A 25,377-nucleotide genomic window follows, 5' to 3' on the forward strand; every position below is an offset into this window, starting at 1 on the left:
TCTTCTGTGAGAGCTGAAAGTTTTTGTTGACACAAAAGTATTTACATACAACAAAGGCTTGCTGGTTAAATATCTGAGGCATATCTGGCCTTGAACACTTTCTTTATATGCTGGAGTTGTACACAAGTTTTCTCAGTTATTTAAAATAAATAAATGAAAAACCCCACTTCTCAGCATTATCATGAAACAATGACCTCGATACAAGGAAAAAAAAAAAAAACCAAAATGAAACAAATCCTAGATAAGTTGGCAATTGGCAGCATATCCAGAAATGATAGCCTCCAAGGATCCTTCCCAGTTTCCAGTGACTTTCAGTTATGGTCCATGGGATTACAAATATGTGCAATTCCATTACTTGCTGCTTTTTATTTAATTTGGAAAGTTTGCTTATGACTCTGATCAAGTCCCCATTTTCATCCTTTAGCCTCTGGTTGTCTGCTTTTAGATCTGGTAACATTTTGAGCTCTTCTTTCACTTGAGATATTCTTTTTAGAGCTCTCTGTCCCCTTTTTTCCCAACTTCCAATAGTGACCTATCTGCAAATCTTTCTTGTCTCTGGGTGGCCTTTTCCAATTGCAGTTTAAGATCTGTCAGTTCCATATATGTATCATGTAGCTATGCTTTCAGCTTTTCATTTTCAGTTCGAATTTTTTCATAAAGCTTTTTAAAGTCAGGTGAGTCATCCTTTTCTAGCCTGCTACTGTAAGTCTCTATTTTTAAATTAACTGTATGATCCAGAGCAACCCAGCAAGGAATTAATACCAATCACTAGATGACATGGAACTTGTTTCACATCTAGAAATGGAATCCATCTCAGTTTCTTTCTTATTGGATCTCCCATCTGTATCTGATTGTTGTTGTTTTTCATTTTCATCTCTATCTTGTGTCCAAAATGAAACTCCTGTGGATCTTCTTTTCTCTCTTGGTCACTGTTGTTCTCTGATTGATTTAGGGTGTGCTTTATTTTCTCCTTTTTCTTCTCTCTTTTCTTCCTCTTTTTCATTTTCTTTTGTTAATCTTCTGGAATACGCAGAAGTTATACCTACAAGATTGTTTGGCCTGTTTAGATGACTTGAATCATAGAGTGAACTGTTCATGGTAGAAAGTGAACAGGATGCCCTTGCCCCCTACACCGAGATCCGTGGCGCAGAGGGTGACTCTGGTCGCTGGGCCTGCTTGCTCTGCAGGCCATGTGCTGTGCTTCCACCTCCCGCTCCTTTGCAGCTGCCCCAGCTCAGGGCCAGGGCCACATGGTGAGTGAGGTGGGGTCTAGGGAAGGCGGCGCTGTCCAGGGACCCTGGGTCATCCTAGTTGTGGGAGGGGGTGCTCAGGACGCAGGGGCCTGCGGGTCCCCAGGTGCAGTGGGGGAGGTGGGTACAGCGCGGACACTAGCTGGTGGGTCAGGCAAGGAGGCCACCATCTTCAGGGTAGAGGTTGTGCAGCAAAGCGTGGCCCTGGAGGAGGGAGAGGTGGCGGGGATCGGGAGGAGTTGGGGCTGCTGGTGGAGCACATCTTGCAAGTGGTGGAGGTGGTGGTGGAGGAGGAGCAGGAGGAGAAGCCCCAGGAGCAGGGGCAGGAAGAGCCAGAGCCGGGACCCACGACTGCCTGGCCCCTGCTGGAGGCACTGGGGGCCCTGCAGTTAGAGCTGAGCACTCTGAATGCCCAAGCCAGCAGGGCAAGCACAAGTTCAGTCAGAGGCGGAATCCTCAGTTGGATCGCAGAAGGGCCATCATCCAGGGCATTCCTGGCTTATGGGCCAGAGCCATTATGAACCAGTCCCAGATGTTGGCCATGATCAGTGACCAAGATGAAGACACGCTTAGCTACATGATCAATTTGGAGGTGCAGGAACTGGGCCATCCCAGGCACCACTGCAGGTTGATGTTTTTCTTTCGGAACAACCCCTGCTTCTGGAATGACATGATCATTAAAGAGTATCACCTTAGCATTGCTGGATATAGGGCGTCTCGTTCCACTCCCGTCCAGTGGTTCTGGGATTATGAATGAGGAGCCCCCAACTGCAGGGAGGACACCACCAGCCTTAACTTCCTCAACTGGTTGTCTGACCACAACTGCCCAGGGTCTAACAGGATTGCTGAGATCATCGGTGAGGAACTGTGGCCCAATCCCCTGCACTACTACCCCAGGGAGGAAGGCCCCACCAGGACAGACCTGGAGATGAAGGTGCTGGGGGAGCCTCAGAGTTTGGCCAAATAGCACGAGAGGCAGGAGGCGTCTACAGATGCGGGAGACTCGTGGATGTATCTACCTATACGGTTCTGGTGCCCAGGGGAGAAATGAGGAAAGGATGGCCAATGAAGGTTCCAGAGAGCTCGGCCTCACATGTGGGGAATGATGCCCAGAGAGACATAAACAAGCTAACAAGTTACAAAAAAAAAAAAAAAAAAAAAGAAAGTGAACAGGATGGAGTGGTTGAACTTGAAGTCAGTTCTGGTCTGTAAGGCTGATAAATTTTTTTTTTCTTTTCCATTATGGTTTATTACAGGATATTGAATATAGTTCCCTGTGCAATACAGTCGAACCTTGTTGTTTATCCATTCTATATATAGTAGTTTGCATCTGCTAATCCCAAACTCCCACTCCATCCCTCCCCACACCTTCACCCCCCCTTGGCAACCACAAGTCTGTTCTCTATGTCTGTAAGTCTGTTTCTGTTTCATAGATAAGTTCATTTGTGTCATATTTTAGATTCCACATATAAGTGATGTCATATGGTATCTGTCTTTCTCTTTCTGACTTACTTTACCTAGTATGATAACTCTAGTTGCATCCATGTTGCTGCAAATGGCATTATTTCGTTCTTTTTTATGACTGAGTAGTATTCCATTGTATATATATATACCACATCTTCTTTGTCCATTCATCTATCAGTGGACATTTAGCTTTTATCCATTCTATATATAGTAGTTTGCATCTGCTAATCCCAAACTCCCACTCCATCCCTCCCCACACCTTCACCCCCCCTTGGCAACCACAAGTCTGTTCTCTATGTCTGTAAGTCTGTTTCTGTTTCATAGATAAGTTCATTTGTGTCATATTTTAGATTCCACATATAAGTGATGTCATATGGTATCTGTCTTTCTCTTTCTGACTTACTTTACCTAGTATGATAACTCTAGTTGCATCCATGTTGCTGCAAATGGCATTATTTCGTTCTTTTTTATGACTGAGTAGTATTCCATTGTATATATATATACCACATCTTCTTTGTCCATTCATCTATCAGTGGACATTTAGCTTGTTTCACTATCTTGGCTATTGTAAAGAATGCTACTATGAACATAGGGGTGCATGTATCTTTTCGAATTATAGTTTTGTCTAGGTATATGCCCAGGAATGGGATTGCTGGATCAAATGGCAACTCTATTTTTAGTTTTTTGAGGAACCTCCATGCTGTTTTCCATAGTGGCTGCACCAATTTACATTCCCAGCAATGGTGTAAGAGGGTTCCCTTTTCTCCACACCCTCTCCAGCATTTATTACTTGTAGACTTTTTAATTATGGCCATTCTGATTGGTGTGAGGTGGTACCTCATTGTAACTTTGATTTGCATTTCTCTAATAATTAGAATGTTGAGCATCTTTTCATGTGTCTGTTGGCCATCTGTATGTCTTCTTTGGAGAAATGTCTATTTAGGTTTTCTGCCCATTTTTTGACTGGGTTTTTTGTTATTGAGTTGTAGGAGCTGTTTGTATATTTTGGAATTAAGTCCTTGCCGGTCACATCATTTGCAAGTATTTTCTCCCCGTCTGTAGGTTGTCTCTTTCCATTTTGTTTATGGTTTCCTTTGCTATGCAAAAGCTTATAAGTTTGATTAGGTCACATTTGTTTATTCTTTTATTTCTATTGCCTTGGGTGACAAGGCTGATAAATCTTATCATATGTTCTGAAGTACTTTTGTTCATATTTATTTTCTCTAGATGTTTCTGCTTCTTTTCTTCTTCCTTCCCTTTATCCTGCTTTCCTTTTCCCCCTTTTTCTTTTTCTTGTTCTCTGATTTGGGTACAATGACTTCTTCATATTGTTTTTTCAGCTTCCTAAAGATCAGTCTATGCTGTGTTGATCTTCTAGACTGTCCTGCTTGTCTAGATCTTGCTTTTCTTTGCGTTTCAGACTCTTCATCTCTAACGGGGTAAAATATGACCTTCATGTCTCCTTGACCTCTACTGTGGAGGAAAGTGCCCCCAACAGTTGTAGTCAGGGTTATTTATTGCGAGGTTTTTGATTACTTATTCAATCTCCTTACTGGTTTTAAATCTATTGATTTTTCTGTTTCTTCATGATTTAGTACTGGTAAGTTTTGAGTTTCTAGGAATTTGTCTGCTTCATCTAGATTATTCAATTTGTTGGTGTACAGTTGTTCATAGTACTCTCTTACAATCTTTTTCAGCTCTGTAAAATCAGTTGTTAATGTCCCCTCTTTCATTTCTGATTTTAGTTATTTGAATCTTTTCTCTTTTTTCGTAGTCAATCTAGTTAAAGGTTTGCGAATTTTGTTGAACTTTTTGAAGAACCAAGTCTTGGTTTCATTAATTTTCTCTGTTGGTTTTTATTGTCTATTTTGTTTATCTCTGCTCTAATCTTTATTATTCTCTTTCTTCTGGTAGACCTAGGGAGCATGCACTCTTAATTATCATTATACAGTGTTTTATCACTGTAGAATTACACTGTATTATGAGTCTGAGTTCTTAGATGACTGGTTAGATCAGAATTCTCTAAGACTAGCAGACTTCCATGTGTGATACAACAACACTCCCCTAAGCATTCCTAATTTTCCTTGTTTTATTTCACTTTTTAAATGGTACTTTTGTCATATTGTAACTTATCTTGTTTATTGTTTATTGTCTATCCATTTTGGTAGCATTTAAGCGTGAATGGAGCAGGAATATTTAGCTATGTTAAAATGATATAGCTGAAGCTATAGAAGAGTGCGTGACACATAGGAGATGTTCACTGAATATTTGCTGAACAACTAAATGATAGAGTGAATGAACAGTTTTACTCATTTAATAACCTGAGTGGAATTACCCCAAATTTTATACATCAGAAAGCTTTTAAGGTGTGGGTAAGTTGGGAGTAAGAAAGATGAAAAGAGAAGGGAAGACCAGAAGAAAAAGGTATTTTCATTTTGGGGAGATAATCTAAATATTTATTTGCTATGGTAATTGGTGAGAGTAGTGATAAATCTGTATACTAGTAAGAGGAGCATTCTCAAAAGCCCTAAAGTGAAAGTGAGTTGAGGAAGAACAAGAATGTCTGAAGTGGAATGAATGAGGGGAAGTGGTTGATGATGATGTCAAAAAAATTGAGGAAGATAATGTAGGGCATTTTAAGGCATGCTGTAGGGTTTTTTAAAAGCAGGTTTATTGAGGTTTAATAGACAAACAATAAATCGCACATATTTGATAACATTGGCTTATGTATACACCAGTGAAACTGTCACCACAGTCAAGATAATGAAAATGTTCGTCATCCCCCAAAGTTTCTTCTTATCGCTTGGAAATTAATTCCTCTTCCCCGACTGGCTCTCTGCCTCATCCCCAGGCAACGACTGACCTGTTTTCTGCCACTATATATTCATTTGCATTTTCTAGAATTTGATATAAGTGGAATCATAACGTATGCACTCTTGTTTTTACTGATTTCTTTCACTCAGCATACTTATTTTGAATTTAATCCGATTTTCTGTGTGTACCAAGAGTTCATTCCTTTCTGTTGCTGATTAGTATTCCATCGTATGGATGCCTATGATGGACATTCGAGTTAATTTTAGTTTCTGGCTTTTACAAATAAAGCTGCTATGAGCATTCCTGTACAAATGTTTGCATGCACATGTATTGGATATTGTATGTTGTACTGTGCACATGCCTAATACTTATTCTCTTGGATAAACATTTGGAGTGGAATGGCTGGGTCATATAGTCAGTGAATACTTAACCTGAGGAATTGCCTGTTTTCCAAAGGGATTGCACCATTTTACATTCCCACTAGCTGTGTGTAAAAGTTCATTTCTCTACATCCTTGCCAGTATTTGGTAATATTAGTTTTTAAAATTATAGTCATTTTAGTAAGTGATTAATGGTATCTCATTATGATACCATAGCATTTCCCTGATGACTAATGATGTTGGGCATCTTTTCCTGTTCTTATTTGCCATCAGTATATCTTTAGTGAAGTGTCTGTTTAAATCTTTTGGTCAGTTTTAAATAATTTCATTGTTAGAGGTCTTCATATATTCTGGCTGATGGTTCTTTACTAGATATATGACTTGGAAACAATTTTTCCTAGTCTGTGGCTTCTCTTTTTATTCTCTTAAATTGTGTCTTTTGAATACCAGAGGTCCAATTTATCATTTATTATTTTATGATTCATGCTTTTGGTGTCAACTAAGAAATCTTTGCCTCATCCTAGGTCACAAAGGATTTCTTCTACATTTTATTCTAGGAGTTTTATAGTTTTAGATTTTATATTTAGGGCTATAAGCCATTTTGAGTTAATTTTTTTGTATGTAGTATGAAGAATGAATTAAGGTTCAAATTAAATTATGGATATCCAATTATTCCAGCACTATTTGTTGAAAAGGTGATTCTTGCCCCCACAGAATTTCCTTTGTTATTATATCAGTTGGATCTACTTCTGAACTATCTATTCTGTTTCATTTATACATTTTTCTATCTTTACACCAATACCAAACTCTCTTGATTATTGCAGTGTGTGTATAATAAGCCTTGAGATCAGGTAGTGTTAAGCCTCAAAGTTAATTTTTTTTTTCAAAGTTGTTTTGGCGATTCTTGGTCCTTTTCCTTTCCATATAAATATAAAACTGTCCTTCTCATACAGTGACAGTTTTATTTCTTTCCTTGTCAGTTTCTCCTCTAAAGCTTGCTGCTGTTTTGAATAGATTGCACTGAACTTATAAATCAATTTGCAGAATTTGTCATTATAAAAATAATGAGCTGACACATGAATGTGATGTAGCTCCTTTAAGTCTTCTTTCATTTCTGTTAGCATTGTTTTATAGTTTTCAGTGTACAGGTGTTTTACGTCTTTTGTCAGATTTTCCCCCAAACCTTTCATACTTAAAAATTCTACTGTAGATGTTTTAAATTTTAATTTCTGGTTATTTATTGATTGTATATGGAAGTACAACTAATTATTGTATATTGATCTGGTATACTTCAACCCTCCTGAGCTTACTAATTAGTTCTAGTACCATTTTTTTGGTAGAATACATTGGATTTTCTGCAAAGAAGATTATGTTATCTACAAGTGAATGTGGTTTTACCCTTTCCTTTCCAAACCAGGTGGTTTTAATTTCTTTTTTGCCTTATTGCACTGACTAGAAACTCCAGTACAATGTTTAATAGAAGTTGTGGGAGTAATTCCTTCCACTTTTTTCTTCATTGTCAAGATTGTTTTAGCTATTCTAGGGCCTGTTCCTTTCCATGTAAGTTTTTTTTTTTTTCAAAACAAGCAACTTTTTATTGAAGTATAGTTGATATACAGTGTTGTGTTGGCTTCAGTTGTTTAGCAGAATGATTCATTTATATATATATATATATATGTATTCTTTTTCAGATTCTTTTCCATTATAGGGTATTACAAGATATGGAATCTAGTTCCCTGTGCCATACAATAGGTCTTTGTTGTTTATCTATATAGTAGTGTCTATCTGTTAATCCCAAACTCCTAATATATTCCTCCCCACCTTTCCCCTTGATGACCATAAGCATTATTTCATTCTTTTTTATGGCTGAGTAGTATTCCATTGTATATATGTGCCACATCTTCTTTATCCACTCATCTGTTGATGGACAGTTAGGTTGCTTCCATGTGTTGGCTATTGTAAATAGTGCTGCTGTGAACATTGGGGTGCATGTATCTTTTCAAATTAGAGTTTTCATCTTTTCTCGATATATGCCCAGGAGTGGGATTGCTGGATCATATGGGAACTCTATTTTTAGTTTTTTTAAGGAACACCATATACATTTTAAAATAATTTTGTCTAAGTCTACAAAAAACAAAACAAAACTTGCTGTCATTTTTAAGAGAAATTGCTTTAAGCCTATAGATCGATTTGGGCATAATTAACGTCTTTACTGTGTATAGTCTTCATATCAGTGACCATGGTATATCTCTATTTGTTTGATTTCTTTTAATGACATTTTGTAATTTTCTTCCTAAAATCCTACATGTTTTGATAAGTGTAAGCCTAAGTGTTTCCATTTCTTTGGAGTGATTAAAAATGGTAGTTTTTATTTGTGCTTGCATGTTTTTATTATTAGTATAGAGAAATGTGATTGATTTTTATGTTGGTCTTGTATCCTCTTACTTTGCTGAACTCAGTCTTAGGCATAATATTGGTAAATTCCTTTGGATTGCCTACATAGACAATCATTCATGTCATTTGCATATAGGGACAGTTTTATTTCTTTCCTTTCTGATCTGTATGCTTCTAATTTTTCTTTCTTGTGTTATTTTAGTGGGTAGAATTTCCAGTACTATGTTGAAGTAGAATGGTGAGAGCAAACATCATTGTCTTGTTCCTGATCTAAGAGGGGAATCATTCAGTCTTTCATCATTAAGTATTATATTTTCTGTGGGTTGTATTTTTTTGTTTTTTGTTTGTTTGGTATATGCTCTTCATTAAGTTAGGGAAATTCCTCTCTGTTACTATTTTGCTGAGAATTTTTTTTCATCATTCATGAGTATTGGATTTTTGTCAAGTACCTGTTCTGTGTCAATTGATATAATCATTTACTTTTTCTTTGTATCTTGTTGGTTAATTTTCTATTTTGAGCCAGCTTTGAATACTTGGAATACATTTCACTTAGTCATAGCGTATAATTTTTTTTATAGATTGTTGAATTTGGTTTGTTAATTTTTTTTGAGGATTTTTATGTCTATGTTCATGGGAGACATTGATCTGTAGTTTTCTTTCACTGTACAGTCTTGGTATGGTTTTGGTAATAATTTCCTGATAAAATGATTTGGGGAGTATTCCCTCCTCTTCTATTTTCTGGAAGAGATTGTGTAAAATCAGTGTTAATTCTTTAAATTTTGGTAGAATTCTCCAGTGAAACCATTTTTCCTTTTTTGTGAGGTCTTTAAGAATCAACTTTTTACATAGTTATAGGACCATGCAGATGATCTATTTCATCTTAGTTGAGCTTTGGTGTTTGAAGAAATAGCCCATTTCTTCTACCTTGCCAAATTTATGAGGTTAAAGTTGTTCATAATATTCTCACATTATCCTTTTAATGACTGCAAGATCTATAGTGACTTGTTAATATCTATCTCTACAATTTCCAACATCTTTTTCAATTCTGGTCTGTTTTTTCTTCTTTGACTGATTTTTCTCTTCATTATGAGTATCGTTTTCCAGTTTCTATACATGCCTGATAATTGTTGATTTAGTGGTAGACATTGTGAATTTTACCTTGTTGGATGATAGATACTTCTGTGTTCCAATACATATTTTTGAAGCGTTTTTCTGTAGTTCAGTTAAGTTACTTGGAAACAGTTGTTAGGTGGCACCAGAGCAAGATTTAAATATAGAGCTAATAATTTCCCACTATTGAGGCAAGACCCTTCTGTGTATTCTTCCCAGTGAATTGCAAAGTTCTCCAGTCTGGCTGGTGGGGACAGGCATTAATCTTGGCTTTTTGTGAGCTCCAGTTACTGTTCCGTCCTTCCTTTCTGGTGTCTCTTTTCCCAGACTCTGATATTCCTTACATATATGCACTGACCAATACTCTCCTAAATACTTGAAGTGGACCCTCTGCAAGTCTCTGGAGCTCTCTTTCTGTGCATCTTTCTCCTCTTTGGCCTCTGCTCTGTGAATATAGCTGCCTTGGTCTTTCTGTACTATTAGTTCTTTCTCCTCCACTCTGGAAGTCTGTTGGCCCCTGCCTGGACTCTCTTGTCCTGTGTCATACCTAGAAGTGTTCTCAAGGCAGTAAACTGGGCAATCAGAGGGGTCACCTCAATTTGTTTCCCATCTCTCAAGGATCACTGTCCTTCACAACCTGATGTCTAATACCTTTAAAGCCATTGTTTCATACACTTCTCTGGTTTTTCCATTGGTTCAGGTGAAAGTTCCCATCCGTTCCCTATGACTTCACTTTGGTCAGAAGCAGAAGTTTGGAATTGGTTTGTAAAATTTAATTTTGTTTTATAATTATGTAAAATTTTTTGTGGTTACAAAGTCAAATCAACAGAACATGGTATATTCAAAGAAAATTAGGTATGACTTCTGTCCCTTCTATCTTATTTCCTTCCTCCCTGGAGTAGGAAGTGTCTAAGGTAGCTGCCAGTGATTCCCACCTCCTGATATTCATGGCCTTTTGTAATACCCTCTGCATAAGTAAGCAGCTTCTAACCAATGGCATATGGCAACATAGAGGGGATGTCACTTAAATATTGATAATGAGGTTATAAAAGTTTGTGACTTCCATCTTGCTTACAGACTCTTCTCTTGACTTCCTAGATAAGCAAGTTGTAAGTTGGATGGCAAAGTACTGTGGGTGGCTTCCTCTCAACAACCAGCAAGGACATGAATGCCCTTAGTCCAACAATCCTTGAGGCATTAAATTGTGCCAACAATCATGTAATTGAGCTTGGAAATGAATCTCTCCCCATTTGAGTCTTCAGATGAGAGAGACCCCAGCCTGGGCCAATACCTTGATTATAGATTTGTAGAAGACCCCGAAGCAGAGGACTCAGATAATCCATGTCCAGATTCCTGGCCAACATAAACTGTGAAACAATAGATGTGTGTTGTTTTAAGCCACTAAGTTTTGGGGTAGGTTGCTACATTTCAATAGATAACTAATAATACCTTTTGTAGATGATATTTTATTTGATGGCTTATTCTTCCATCATTTGCTTTTTATTTTTAAGGTAAACATATACAGTTGATTTTCATTATTCACAAATTCAGTATCTGCAAATTCACCTACTTGCTAAAATGTATTTATAATCTCAAAATCGATACTCACAGTGCTTTTTCAGTCATTGGCAGACATGCACAGAGTAGCGAAAAATCTGAGTTGCCCCATGCACACATTCCTGGCTGAGTTTAAACAAGGGGATGCTCTGCCTTCCTGTTTCAGCTCTCATACAGAGATGAACCGATGACAGGGATGGTAGGGGAAATTCAGTGTAGTGCAAGAAACTCCAGCTCTGGAGTCAGTTGCATAGGGTTTGAATCTAACTCTGGCCTTTGTTACTGGACCTCAGGCAAATTACTTAACTGTTCTGAACCTTGGTTTTTTTTTTTTGGTAAAATAAAGAAAATAGAATCCACCAACATAAGTTGTTTTTAAGGTTATAATCTTAATTATATTAAGTTGTAATTTAAGATTATAATCTATTTTATGTTGATTTATTCCCCTTTGGAGAAATGGTTCAGTATTCACTAATTCTGTGTTTGCAGCAACTTAATTGAATATAGCTACCATGAATAAGTAGAATTAACTGTATACATATTCATATTTTTAGAAAATAAATGGTAATAACAAACTATTTTCATTTTTTTTCTACTTTTTTTCCCTCATATAACATTATATCCTGAAGTTACCTCCATATTAGTACATAGAGATACTTCTCTCTGTCTCTCTCTTACAGCTGAATAGTACTGTTTTGTGTGTATACTGTAATTTATACAGCTAGACCTGTTAGTAGATGTTTGGGTTGACTGATGTCTTTTGGTATTAAAAATAGTACCACAATGAGTAACTTTTTTTTTTTTTTTTTTTTTGCCAATGTGTATTTGGGACATATTCAGAATCCACCAACATAAGTTGTTTTTAAGGTTATAATCTTAATTATATTAAGTTGTAATTTAAGATTATAATCTATTTTATGTTGATTTATTCCCCTTTGGAGAAATGGTTCAGTATTCACTAATTCTGCGTTTGCAGCAACTTAATTGAATATAGCTACCATGAATAAGTAGAATTAACTGTATACATATTCATATTTTTAGAAAATAAATGGTAATAACAAACTATTTTCATTTTTTTTCTACTTTTTTTCCCTCATATAACATTATATCCTGAAGTTACCTCCATATTAGTACATAGAGATACTTCTCTCTGTCTCTCTCTTACAGCTGAATAGTACTGTTTTGTGTGTATACTGTAATTTATACAGCTAGACCTGTTAGTAGATGTTTGGGTTGACTGATGTCTTTTGGTATTAAAAATAGTACCACAATGAGTAACTTTTTTTTTTTTTTTTTTTTTTTGCCAATGTGCATTTGGGACATATTCCTGGAATGGAGTTTCTGAGTTAAAAGGCAAAAGCTTACATGTAGTGTTGTGGTTTTAGAATAATCCTCCCCTTAAGAGGTAGAGCTCAATTCCCATTCATTTGATTGTGGGCACCCTTAGTGATTCACTTTCAGGAAATAGAATACAAAAGAAGTAATGAGATGTCATTTTTAATTTAGGTTATAAGAAGACTATGGCTTCTATCTTGTGTGTGCTCTCTCACTCTCTTTCCCTTGACTCACTGGTCTGGGTAGAAGCCAGCTTCCATACTAAGAGGGAGGCTTGAGAGGGATGACCCCTACCATGTCATGAGGATAATAGAGTAGCCGAAGGAAATCCTCCCATGGTGAGCAACTGAGCTTGGAAATTGAAATTCTGAGGCTTGTCATCAGCTACTTGATCGAGTTTAGAAGCATAACCTCCTCCAGTTCAGCCTTGAAATAATTGCAGCCCTGGCTGACAGCTTGACTGCAACCTCATGACAGACTAGACCTGAACCACCCAGTTAAGCTATTCCCACATTCTCCAATCACAGAAACTATGAAACAGTTAATTACAACAATGTATATAGTTTCAGACTGCTAAATTTCAGGTAATTTGTTACACAGCAATAGATAATGAATACATATAGTTTTGTTAACTATTGCTAAATCTTCTATATAGGGGCTATACCATTTTTCTGTCCCATGAGTAATATATGAGAATTCCAGGTTCCCATGACTTTACTAATAACACTGTGTATTTCCAAACTAAGGATACTTTTTTTTTAACAAGGTAATAGATGAGAAATAGTATCTTACTGTGGCTGTAATTTTTCTTTCATTATAGGAGAGGACTCCTTTCCACCTTCTTTTTTAATTAAATATTAAAATAAGGACAGCTTCCCATCATGCTTAGGATAAACAGCTAACATTTTCACAATTTCTACATGGCTCTGCACAATCTGATCCCTTCCCATATCAATTTCCACTGGTATCACTGCTTTAGGATTCTGAATTAATCATTACTATACCCTTAGTGCATAACACAGTGAGTGACTACAGTGTCTTACGCACAAGACATGCAATAAAGATTGATGTAACTGTGGAAGTTTAAATTGGAGTGCTGCTGGTTGCCCATTTCTTACCCTCTTCTTTGTCTTGACCAAATGTTAGGCCTTTTTCCTCCCCTCATACTCCTAAATTTTGGCTTGACCCCAAGTTTAAACATACACTAAAGGGTAAGGATATGTGGAACATCCTTCTTCAGCAGCTTATTCTCAGAATCCGAAGACCCTAGAAACATTTCCTGTTAAAGTACCCTGGTTTTGCCACTTGCACACCTCCACCTCTTCAAAGTTCCTGCTAACCCTTCTTACACCTCCCTATTAAAGAAAAGCCTTTTCCTGTTTGATTTTGTGAGGTGCTTGCAGATTTCTGAGATTGGTACATTTTCCCTATTGCAATAATCTTTCTGAATAAAATCTCTTCATATCTAAATCCAGACATGTTTTTATTTGACATGGGAAACAAAACTGCTAATGTAAAATTGCGGCTCATTTAATTACACACAAGCCAGAAATCATGGCTCTTGTGAAATCTATGATGATTCAAAATTGTATCTATTTATGTACAGGAAACATCAGTTTGTTAGTATGCCTTTTTTTAAGTAAAAAAGCTTGATGTAAGGTAAAGGCTATGATAAGTGTTTCGTTGGGTTTTGTTTTGTTTTTTTTTTTAATCAAGTGATTTTTTTCCCCTGAAGTCTAACCTCCTCACTCTCTTCCTCTCTTTTCTTTCCTTCTGTTGTTTTAGCCTCCTCCTACTCGGTCTCAGTCTCCCTCTGAGTCTCCCGTGTTGTGTCCGCTTTCCCACTTCTGTTCCTGTGCTTCCATTTTTAACGCTTAAGTTTCCCATCTCTCTGTCTCCACAAGATTCTCCTTTGCCCCCATTATTCTTGTTTCCTCCTAGTCTCTGATTCTCATCTCCTCTTCCCTCTCACTTTATTTTCTTCAGTCGGCCTCTGCAACTTGTTACTGCAGTAGTAGTAGTTTCTCCTAGAGAATTCCATAAAATCGTTTTTAGCGTAAAGTTCATTATTTCTGTGTGTCCTCTTTCTCTGCTCCTCAGTGAACTCTTCCATCACTCTGGCCCCTTTTTCCCACAGTGGAATCTCCATTCCCCGTTTTCACCCCTCTCAGCAAGTAGAATCTCCCGGTAGAGGGCTGTGCCATTTACAAACACTTTTAGGTAAAGTCGCCAATGAGGATATTTTACTGTTCCAAATTCTTCCTCTTCCACCAAATGAAGCTTTCTAATAGAGGACATTCACTCAAACTTCTTACCCAGCCCTCCTATAAAATCTCTCTGCAAAATTTTGCATGTTACTGGTTTGTATAATTCTCCTTTATGTCATCTTTTCCCCCTCCCCTCGCTGCCGCGGTGGTACAGCCCAGCCTCCGAATAAACCGAATTCCTCTGCTTGTACGGAACTGGCCGGCCTCTCAAGATGGCGGCTCCTACTGAGACACAACGCATGGGAGCGGCCATATTGCCTCCTGAACAAAGCCGCCCAGAGTGCGGAGTGGGCAAAGCTGCCCGGTACCGAACAGCGCAGGCCCGGGAGACCAGTGCTTTGCTCACCCAGACAGGAAGCGGGAGAGTTCGCCGCTATGGATGTGACAGCTGTCCCGGGTTAAGCCGTGACGGGCGTTTCTAGATCTGATAACGGAACTGCAGGTCAGAAGGCGGACATGTGTGGTGATGAGTGAGTCTTTTGGATTGGTAATGGGACAGGAGGGGTCCGTGAGTGTCAGTGATTGGAGAATGATTAAGTCACTGGTGGGGAAGGTGTGTAGGATTAGGGTTGGGCTTATTTGGGAGTCAGGGATGGGGTGAGCTCTGAGGTTAGTAATTGGATAACGGTGTGTCAGTGACGGGGTTGTCTGTGGGATCAGAAATGGTGTGTAGGCGGACTGATTGGTGATGATTGGGTCAGGGATTTAGCGGATTCTGAGGAATCAGTGATTGGTGACGGAGGCTGTGGACTAAATGATGAGGGCATCCATGTGGCAGTCAGTGATGTGGTGGGCATGGGGCAGATCTGTGGGGGTATGTGATTGCTAGGTCCGAGGATTCAGAGATTTGGAGGGAGCAGTAACGGGATCAGGGCGTCTTGACGATCAGCCCTCCTTTTTTTTACATACATTAAAATTTCCACAGGTCATAGGCAACCTTAAAGGTCAAATCTCTTCTCAACCATTATGCCCTTAGTCTGGTGCCCTGCATAAAAATGATCATTTTGAAACAAGACCAAACAAATCAAAAAAGATAGGATTATTATGAAAAGTGTGATTTTTGTCCTATCTCTTTTTAAGTTTATTTAAATCATTTTATATTTTATTCAAGAAACGTTTATTGAACACCTGTTGGGTGCCCAGAGATAAGTATGACTATTTCCCCTGGTTGTTTCCTTCCAGATCTATTTTGACAAAGCCTGGAATACCCCATATAAAACAGTCTGTCTATCATGGGAGCACCCACTTCCTCTGAACGAGTTAAGTCTTACCTACCTGACTCCTTCTGGGACTGAGAAGGATTTCCCAGGTATGTACCTTCTTACGTTAGGGTATGTTCCGTTGTATCAGTGGTTCCAACATACCACCATTTTTATATGCAGACAACCATACTGTTGAAATCAGCAATAAAAATTTAAACGGAAAACATCTTAAAATTGACATTTTGGTCCATGAATATTGATTGGCAGGAAAGTCTGCTGAGTTGAAGGAAAATATGAGAGCTCTTGGGAGATTATTAGAATTCAGCTGCTGATTCCTTTCTGAGGAATAAGGGAATACATTCCTCTGTTTTTCATTTAGTCATTAGCCATTCTTATTGCCGGGGAACTTCATCTTTGTGTGTGTGTGTGTGTGTGTGTGTGTGTGTGTGTGTGTGTGTGTGTGTATGTATTGCCTTACGAAAACATTAGAGTGGAATTGCTGGTTCATAGTGGGGAAAATAAGTTGTTAATAAATCAACAGGAAACATATGTTCACATCTATACAATTAAAAAACCTTGTCCAAGTTCTGTATGATCATAGTATGTAGTCACAAGAGGACTTCCTTCACATGATACGTGCTGATCTTTCTATAAAGACTGAACAGTCTTCTCCCACAGGTTGGCCTAACATCTACCTGACTTCTGTGGTAGCTGTTTCTAGACTGGTGAATGTGGAAGCTGCAGTCTGCGTCTGATCTATGAAAACGTCCTTCTGATACCAATTTTGCCTTTTCAGGCATCTATCTTTTTAGAAGAGAGCAGAAAATGATGAAGTCCCAGGTGAGTTGCTTTAATTTTTAATTTCTTAAATTTCTTTTTTTTGCTTTTTCATACAATCAAATGGAAAAATGAAGATAACTAAAATTTGGATCGGGGAAAGACAGCCAAAATAAAGATCCAGACCTAGAAAGAGTTGCTAGGTAATATATAGATAACCTGGCCTGAAACCATTTTAAAAAACTGATGTACCAATTTTTTTAATCTTTCTTGCTGACATCATCAGTTACATGATTTGCAGACCTCAGAAGAGAAAGCAGATACATTTCCCATGAGAAGAAATTATTTCTTGCCATATAAGACTAAGATTTCATTTTTGGGTCTTTCTCTAGGTGGTGGAGTGTGCAGTGTTCTCACCAACACTCCTGTGGTAAATGCAGTAATAAATTTCTTGTAGCTGTATCACAGAGTGATTTCTTTTAGAGGGAAGTTATCATAATGTCATAGTCAAACTCCTTAACTTTATCCTTTAGAGCTGGAGTCATCAAACTATTGCCTAAATTCAGTTCTCCAACTGTTTTTGTAAATAAAGTTTTATTGGCAGCACAGCCATGCCATTTGTTTACATATTGTCTATGGCTTTTTTTGTACTACAATGGCACTATATGGCCTGCAATGCTGAAAATATACACTTCACTGAAAAAGTTTGTTGACCTCTTCTTTAGAGGACCAGATTGATTATAGAGGCGTCCTATTGGCCAGCTTTCTCTACCGATAAAGTCTAGATAATATAGGATGGATACATTTTGAATGGTCTTCCAAAATATATATTTCTTTTAAAAAGCAGTTCTTAAAATATAATTGTCTGGCAGAGCTTTGGAGAGCAAGGGTCACTGATGCGCTGTACCCTTTACTATGGTTTCAGAGTTTGTAGGATTACTGTCTAACTTGGGGCTAGTTCCTTCTCTATGTTTCTGTTTTTAACAGTCTGTTATTTTTTCTTCCTGCCAATATTCACTATATATACGGTATGAAAATCTTTAAGTATATAAAAAGATAAAAATTTAAACACTGAGGGACCTTTTAACTTAAACTCCCCTCCTCTTGAGATTATCAGTGTTAACCATTTGTTTCTAACCTTGTGATGGAGCATACATGTGTAATAGTACCAGTGCCAGGGGTGTCTCTTACTTTGCTTGTTCCTTTTTTGGGGAAAAATAATGTTATAGTAAACATTCTGTTTTGCAACTTGATTTTTAACTTTAATGTCCCGTATAAAAATTTTTGTATACATTTTGAATATCTTCCTATGCCGGTATATAGAATTCTCCTTTATTATTTTAGCAGATCCATAATATATCCTTGTGGACTGGAATTGTTTCTTCATCTGTAAAATGGAGATTGTAATCCTCATAGGGTTGTTGTGAAAATTGAGTAAAAACCATGCTTAGAACTGTAACTGGGGATGGTTTGTTTTATATTTAAGTATTAGCTATTATTATTATATCATCATTATTATTGTCAAATCTTGGAATCGGTTTTTGCATTAGGAGTTCTTATGTATATTTTACAGTGGAGCTTAACAAATGAATTCTATTGTGAAAAGACAGGTTTTTTTCCTTTTGGGGTCTCAGTAGCTTTGGAGCTGTGCTGTCCAATACAGAGCCACCAGCCTCATGTGGTTATTGAGCGCTTGAAATTGGCTAGTCTGAATTGAAGTGTGCTTTGAGTGTAAAGTACATAGTGGGTTTTGAAGATATAATTGCAGAAATTCATTAATAATTTTTAAAGATTGATTACATGTTGAAATGATATTTTGAATATACTGGGATAAATATATATTGAAAATAATTTTTTGAATGTTGCTACTAGAAAATTTAAAATTACTTATCTGGTTGGCTTTATATTTCTGTTAGAGCTGCTTTAAAGATGAAAATGGATTCATTTTTTTTTTTTTTTTTTTGCGGTATGCGGGCCTCTCCCGTTGTGGAGCACAGGCTCCGGACGCGCAAGCTCAGCGGCCATGGCTCACGGGCCCAGCCGCTCAGCGGCATGTGGGATCTTCCCGGAGCGGGGCACGAACCCGTGTCCCCTGCATCGGCAGGCGGACTCTCAACCACTGCGCCACCAGGGAAGCCCGAAAATGGATTTTTTATTGGCCCAATAAATCCAACTATCATGGCTAATTAACTTGCTTGTTAGCTCAGGAAGAAAGATTTATATTTTTTCCATACAGTCCAGAAGTGAAGTCATCATTTTCACACATATCTATCCTTTTTTTCTCCCTCTTAACACCTACTCCCTTCCATTTCCTCCATCTCTTCCATTCTTCCAGTCACTCAAGCTGTAAAAATTGCTTGTAGCAGATTGGAAAGTACAATTTTCCACTGATTATGCACTATTTTACTCAAAATTTTACTCAAAATTAAAATTTATACATATTAGTATATTAAAGCATTCTAGTATCATTGATAAAGCAAAATTAGAATGTCAGCATTACATTTATTAATTTTCTTATCAGAATGGTTTCCCTCTACATTCTACATTTATTATCTTCCTCATGTTACTGTTCTTTAGGTCACAAGAATATTATTGACAGCACACAAAACTGTTCTTAACTAAGCATGAAATTTATTTTATTCTCTATAATTTTCATTCATTCCTTTTTAGCAAACATTTCTTGAGTATTCAATATTTGTCACAGGTGCTGGCTGGCTGTGGAATATATCAAGAGTTACACATGGTTCTTTCTTGGGATGAATGCAGAGAAAAATGGGGTGAACAGATGTGGAAACTAACGTTAACACATAAAAGCTCTATAATAGACATGGGAGCAAGGAACTTTTATAGTCGATAAGGGGGAGCAGCCAGCTTTACAAATAAGTAAAGGATAAGAGTCTTAAAAGATTATTAAACTGTGGATCGTGAAGGAAGTAGGATGAGGATAGGAAACAGCATTTGAAAAAGTAGAAAAGGCTGAGAATTTGAGGAAAACTAAAGCAGAGGGTGTCTCATGGCAAGTTTGTCTGAAGGTGGCATTAAGGTAATAAAATATAAAAGGTCTTGTTTACAGTATCAAGGCAGGCATTGTGGAGTACAGTGGTCAAGAACCCAGCTACTGAGTCAGGACACCCGCTTTTAAATCTGACAGTTAATCAGTCATATATTCAGTGTAACCTCTGGCAAGAAGTGAATTAACCACTGTAATCCTCAATTCTCTCATATGTAAAGTGGGAAAACTAAAGGGATTGCTATGGGAACAAACTGAATGCTTGGCAGCTTGCTGGTGTGAATATGAGACTTGATGTTGGGTGAGGGAAACCTTAACATTGAGATGATTGAGATGAGACTAATTATATATGCAAGGATGGACCCAAAAGAGTCTTTTAAGCAGAGGAATGTTGATATTTAATTTTTTTTTCATTCTGAAAGCAATATTTGATAACAATGGAATAATTAGGGAAAAACCCTCAAGAGTAGTTTAAAATAATACAAATCATTCATATTCCACTATTAGGTGACAACTATTATGAACATACATAATGGTGGCATAATTAAAATAATCAATTTACCCTCCAGAAACACCTCTGGCTCTGCAGTTACCCAAGTCCTTTATTTCAGTGTCATGTCAATAGTTGTTATAATTTTCTCGTGAATGTTTCCTGCATATTTCTTAAGTGTGTTTTTCAATATTTCTGTTATAATTGATGTATTTCATTATATTCCTAGCTATTGCATATATATAGGAGAACTGTTAGATTTAGAAGAAGCTAAGATTCCTTTCCTGTGAAATGAGGGGATTGGATTAGAATCCAAGAACTCTGACATTCTCTCATTATCTAAATGTGGCTTTTTTCTTTTTATATGTTAAACTTTAAAAATCCTTCTCTATAATTATTAATAAAGGGCTTCCCTGGTGGCGCAATGGTTAAGAACCTGTCTGCCAATGCAGGGGACACGGGTTTGAGCCCTGGTCCGGGAAGATCCCACATGCCGCGGAGCACCAAAGCCCATGTGCCACAACTACTGAGCCTGCACCCTAGAGCCTGCGAGCCACAACTGCTGAGCCCACGTGCCATAACTACTGAAGTCTGTGACCCCTAGAGCCCATGCTCCACAACAAGAGAAGCCACCGCGATGAGGAGCCCACGCACCGCAAGGAAGAGTAGCCCCCGCTCCCAGTAACTAGAGAAAGCCTACGTGCAGCAACAAAGACACAACGCAGACAAAAATAAATAAATTAATAAATTAATTTAAAAATATTATTAATAAAAATCTTCCCAGCCAGGTTTTGTTTTGTTGTTATATAATTTTGGGTATTTTTAGAGTTTAAATTTTTACTCCATCCAGAATATATTTTTTTCTCTTTTCCAAGACATAAGATATCATTGTATTAGTTATAATTGATGTATTTTATTATGGCATCTAGGGCTGCCCTAACAGAATACCACACACTGTGTGGGTTAAACAACAGAAATTTTTTGTGTCACAGTTCTGGAGACTAGAAGTCAAAACTTAAGGTATCATCAAGGTTGGTTCCTTCTGAGGGCTGTGAGGGAAGGATCTGTTCCAAGTCTCTCTCTTTGGCTTGTAGATAACTATCTTCTCCTCATGTCTCTTCATACTGTCTTCCCTCTGTGTGTGTGTGTCTCTCTGTTCAGATTTCTCCTTTTGATGTGGACCTCGGTCATATTGGATTAGGGTCCACCCTAATAACCTCATATAACTAATTACATCTGCAGTAACCCTATTTCCAAATAAGGTCACATTCTGAGGTACTAGGGGTTAGGACTTCAACTTATGAATTTTCAGGGTATACAATTCAGCCTCTAACATATGGCTTCAACATTATTCTTTTCCTGTTAACTGTCCAGTTGTTTCAGTACTATTCATTGAATAATACATCTTCCTCTCAGCTGTGTGTTTTTTTAATACTAAACTAAAATCTTTATGTAATGCTAGTTCTTTTCTAATTTATTAGTGCACAGAGATACATTTTCATAGTTATATTCAGTGTGTACATATTAACTTATGCTGTTTTTTTCATTTATTCTTTCATGTATTTCCACATGTTGAAAGAGCTGTATATTATTCCATCAAATTTAAGTAATTGTTTCCTTATTGTTACTTGAATTGTTTTCCAAAATTCCTCTGAGCTGCTTTAATGCTGCCCTTATCACTTACTAAATTACCATTTGTATTAGGTAGGTATTTTATGATTTACCTCTTCTGTTTTCCTGTACTGTCTGGGTCTTCTTGCTAAAGGCAGGATTTTACATTGGTTCTCCCAAATACTCTGATACAAAACTAGATGTAGGTATAGTTTTGCATACTATATTAGAGATGATAAGAATGATCACTTTAGATTGAACAGGAATATACTGTTACAGGGGTTAGTATCATTCAAGGATGTGGCTGTGGATTTCACCCAGGAGGAGTGGCAGCAACTGGACCCTGCTCAGAAGACCCTGTACAGGGATGTGATGCTGGAGAACTACAGCCACCTGGTCTCAGTGGGTAAGGATGACTTCCCTGTATAACTCAGACTTGTCCAATCAAGTGCCTTTCCTTATCAGTCTCTGTGGTTAGGTGGTTCCTGACATATATAATGACTTTTATGATCTTCGTACCTTCCCTGATGGAGGTCATTACTTTGCTGAGGGCCAAATGTACTACTTCATTTTAGACCTCCTTAAACTGCACCTTCTCTTTTGCCTTCTGTGCAGTCTATCCCAGTTCCTCTGTGATTTCCATTTAATAGGGCATCCAGTTTCCAAACCAGATGTCATCTCCAAGTTGGAACAAGGAGAAGATCCATGGATCATAAAGAGAGACATACCAAATTGGATCTATCCATATGAAGATCAGGCAGATGGGCGACAAGGGAAGTGAAATATCAGGTTTTTTTTAGTTGATTGATGCCTGAGGCTTATGTTTCTCTCCTTAGTGAATTCTCTTATTCTTTGTTCCTGTGCTGAGAATTTAGTAGGCATTCAACAAATAATCAATTAAATAACTGTGAACCTTTATAGGGGATAGCTATTTCTTATTGATTGTATATGTATATATTATGTATTAAATATATATTTGTTTAATATATTTAATATATATTTAATGCATTTTATGAAAAGGCTTAATAGGCAATAGAAGGCAAATTCCTTCTAAGAACACAGGTTGCATTACAGAATTAAATGTCAGATACTGCTACTGTTTTTAAAAGTTCAGAGAAAATTAGACTCTAAAGAAATGAAACAGAATTTGAAAAGGCATTTTTCATAGCATGCAGCTGTAGCTGCTTTGAAAGATATATTGAGTATTGATGATGCTGAGAGAGGGAGGTGAAGACAAACTGTTGATGGGTGGTGGGCATGAAGAGTATATGAACGAAACCTTGAAGTTAGGGAAATATGGCTTTTCTGGGAGAACTTTGCTAGTTTTATTTGATAATGTTTAGAAGGAATTTATGGGGAACTGTGGAATTCAAGCTTGGATTCTTGGTGTGAATCTGATACTGAACCCACAGCAAGATTTGGGGTTTTTCTGTTGTTTGTATTAGTCGTTAATTAGGAAAGTAGACTGAGGAGAGTTAAAGTATTTTGAGTACAGAAGAGACCTTGTTTCTTTGACTAGTGGTGGCAGGATAATACTAGTCAAGTATATATATCAAATTATAAAATAAATGCATTTGAAAGGTGAAAAGCATTTCCCTTCAGAAAGCAGGAGAAATGGGAAGACTCTAGAAGAGTAATCCAAGATTAGAGTGATAATAACTCAGATAGTTTTCTATCTCTTTCAGGTATAGTTTTTCCATAAATATTTCACTTTAACATCCTTGTCTAACCATTTCCCTCATCATACTATTTGCTGTCTGTCTTATGAAATGGCCTGTCTCCATCCCTGTTTTGAGTTCATCACCTTCATTGGATCAGTCATTTTTTATACTTCTCTGCATTCTGTTAATTATTCTTTATGACTGTTTTATTTTATCTTTCTTTCCTTTAGACAGGAAAAGTAACCTTGACAACACCCAATCATGTATTTTGGGGTCTGTTTCCTTCCATAATAAGATACTGAAAGGAGTCACAAAGGATGGTTCATTTTACTCCATTTTAAAAGTCTGTCAAGGTGATGGCCACCTGCAGAGATGTCAGAAAAACAGACTTTTCAGGCAAGTAACAGTCATCAACAACCAAACAATGACTGTGGAGTCAGACCACAAATATAATGCATTGGGGAAAATATTTCAAGAATGCATAGTGTCAGATACTTCAAGACAAAGGTCCCATAACTGTGATGCATTTAAAAATAACTTGAAATCTAGTGTTGACCTACCTAGTTGTAATAAGAGCAATTCAGGAAAAAACCCTGATGAGAGTTTTGGATGTGAAAAATCATCCATCCATGGTGTGTCCAATCCTGATCTTGAGAAAATTCACAATCGAGCAATTCCCTGTGATGACAATGAGTGTGGAAACATTTTCAGCAAGAAACAATCCCTTATTCAGTATCAGAATGTTGAAACTAAGGAGAAAACCTGTGTATGTATTACATGTGGAAAAGCCTTTGCTAAGAAGTCGCAGCTCATTGTACATCAACGAATTCATACTGGGAAGAAACCATACAATTGTGGTGCATGTGGGAAAGCCTTCAGTGAGAAGTTTCACCTCATTGTACATCAAAGAATTCATACTGGGGAGAAACCTTATGAATGTTCTGAATGTGGAAAAGCCTTCTCTCAAAAATCATCCCTCATTATCCATCAAAGAGTTCATACTGGGGAAAAACCATATGAATGTAGTGACTGTGGGAAAGCCTTCTCCCAGAAATCACCCCTTATTATACATCAGAGAATTCACACTGGAGAGAAACCTTATGAATGTAGAGAGTGTGGTAAGGCCTTCTCCCAGAAGTCACAGCTGATTATACATCATAGAGCTCATACTGGAGAGAAGCCCTATGAGTGTACTGAATGTGGGAAAGCCTTCTGTGAGAAGTCCCACCTCATCATACATAAAAGGATTCACACTGGGGAGAAACCGTACAAATGTGCTCAATGTGAGGAAGCCTTCAGCAGGAAGACAGAACTCATTACACACCAGTTAATTCATACTGGGGAGAAACCTTATGAATGTACTGCATGTGGGAAGACCTTCTCCCGGAAGTCACAGCTCATTATACATCAGAGAACGCATACTGGAGAAAAGCCCTATAAATGCAGTGAATGTGGAAAAGCCTTCTGTCAGAAATCACATCTCATTGGACATCAGAGGATTCACACAGGAGAAAAACCTTACGTTTGTACTGAATGTGGGAAAGCCTTCTCTCAAAAGTCTCACCTCCCAGGACATCAGCGGATTCATACAGGAGAGAAACCTTATATATGTGCTGAATGTGGAAAGGCATTTTCTCAGAAGTCAGACCTTGTTTTACATCAGAGAATTCATACTGGCGAAAGACCTTATCGGTGTGCTGTATGTGGGAAAGCCTTCATCCAGAAATCACAACTCACTGTACATCAGAGAATTCACAGCAGTGGTAAAATCATAATGAACTAAAAACACCGACAAGCTTTCAGTATTAGCTCAAGCCTTAATAAACAACAGAAACCTGATTAATTTGATAAATTTGTGGACAACATCTTTATAGAGAAAAGTTAACGAGAATTCGTGTCTGTAGTGTGGTGATACCTAGCTCAGCAAAGATGATGGGAAATAATTACATAAATGAAGGACATTTCACCATGGCATGTAAAGCTTTTAAAGTCATGAACTGAATGGTCAGTAGAACAAATTATGTATATAGAATATTGTCAAATTACATATTCCTT

The 25,377-nt window shown here is 37.4% G+C and overlaps 2 protein-coding genes and 1 pseudogene across 3 annotated transcripts; 2 read left to right on the forward strand and 1 right to left on the reverse strand.

The window, feature by feature from the left end:
* LOC102983257 (protein phosphatase 1 regulatory subunit 12A-like) lies at positions 1-4,228 on the reverse strand (annotated as a pseudogene).
* LOC114486731 (testis-specific Y-encoded protein 1-like) lies at positions 1,191-2,643 on the forward strand. Its single transcript, XM_028492996.2, is given in 3 exon segments — positions 1,191-1,482; positions 1,485-1,676; positions 1,679-2,643. Coding segments are annotated over 3 exon segments (1,023 nt in total). The 3' UTR covers positions 2,218-2,643.
* An 8,188-nt stretch (positions 4,229-12,416) lies between the features above and the next one.
* Positions 12,417-25,377, forward strand: LOC102981764 (zinc finger protein 300). Of its 2 annotated transcripts, XM_055086855.1 has the most exons (5): positions 15,757-15,880; positions 16,570-16,613; positions 21,941-22,067; positions 22,312-22,438; positions 23,557-25,377. In XM_055086855.1, exons 2-5 carry the CDS (start codon positions 16,599-16,601, stop codon positions 25,103-25,105), a joined length of 1,818 nt encoding a protein of 605 aa, XP_054942830.1. In that variant the 5' UTR covers positions 15,757-15,880; positions 16,570-16,598; the 3' UTR covers positions 25,106-25,377. The 2 variants fall into 2 exon arrangements, 1 of the variants encoding a protein (XP_054942830.1); XR_008618145.1 differs by lacking the exons at positions 21,941-22,067; positions 22,312-22,438; positions 23,557-25,377 and adding exons at positions 12,417-15,041; positions 20,457-20,831 and having other exon boundaries at positions 15,754-15,880; positions 16,452-16,613.

This window comes from Physeter macrocephalus, chromosome 8 (genome assembly GCF_002837175.3).
Source record: "Physeter macrocephalus isolate SW-GA chromosome 8, ASM283717v5, whole genome shotgun sequence".
Classification (NCBI taxonomy): Eukaryota; Metazoa; Chordata; class Mammalia; order Artiodactyla; family Physeteridae; genus Physeter; species Physeter macrocephalus.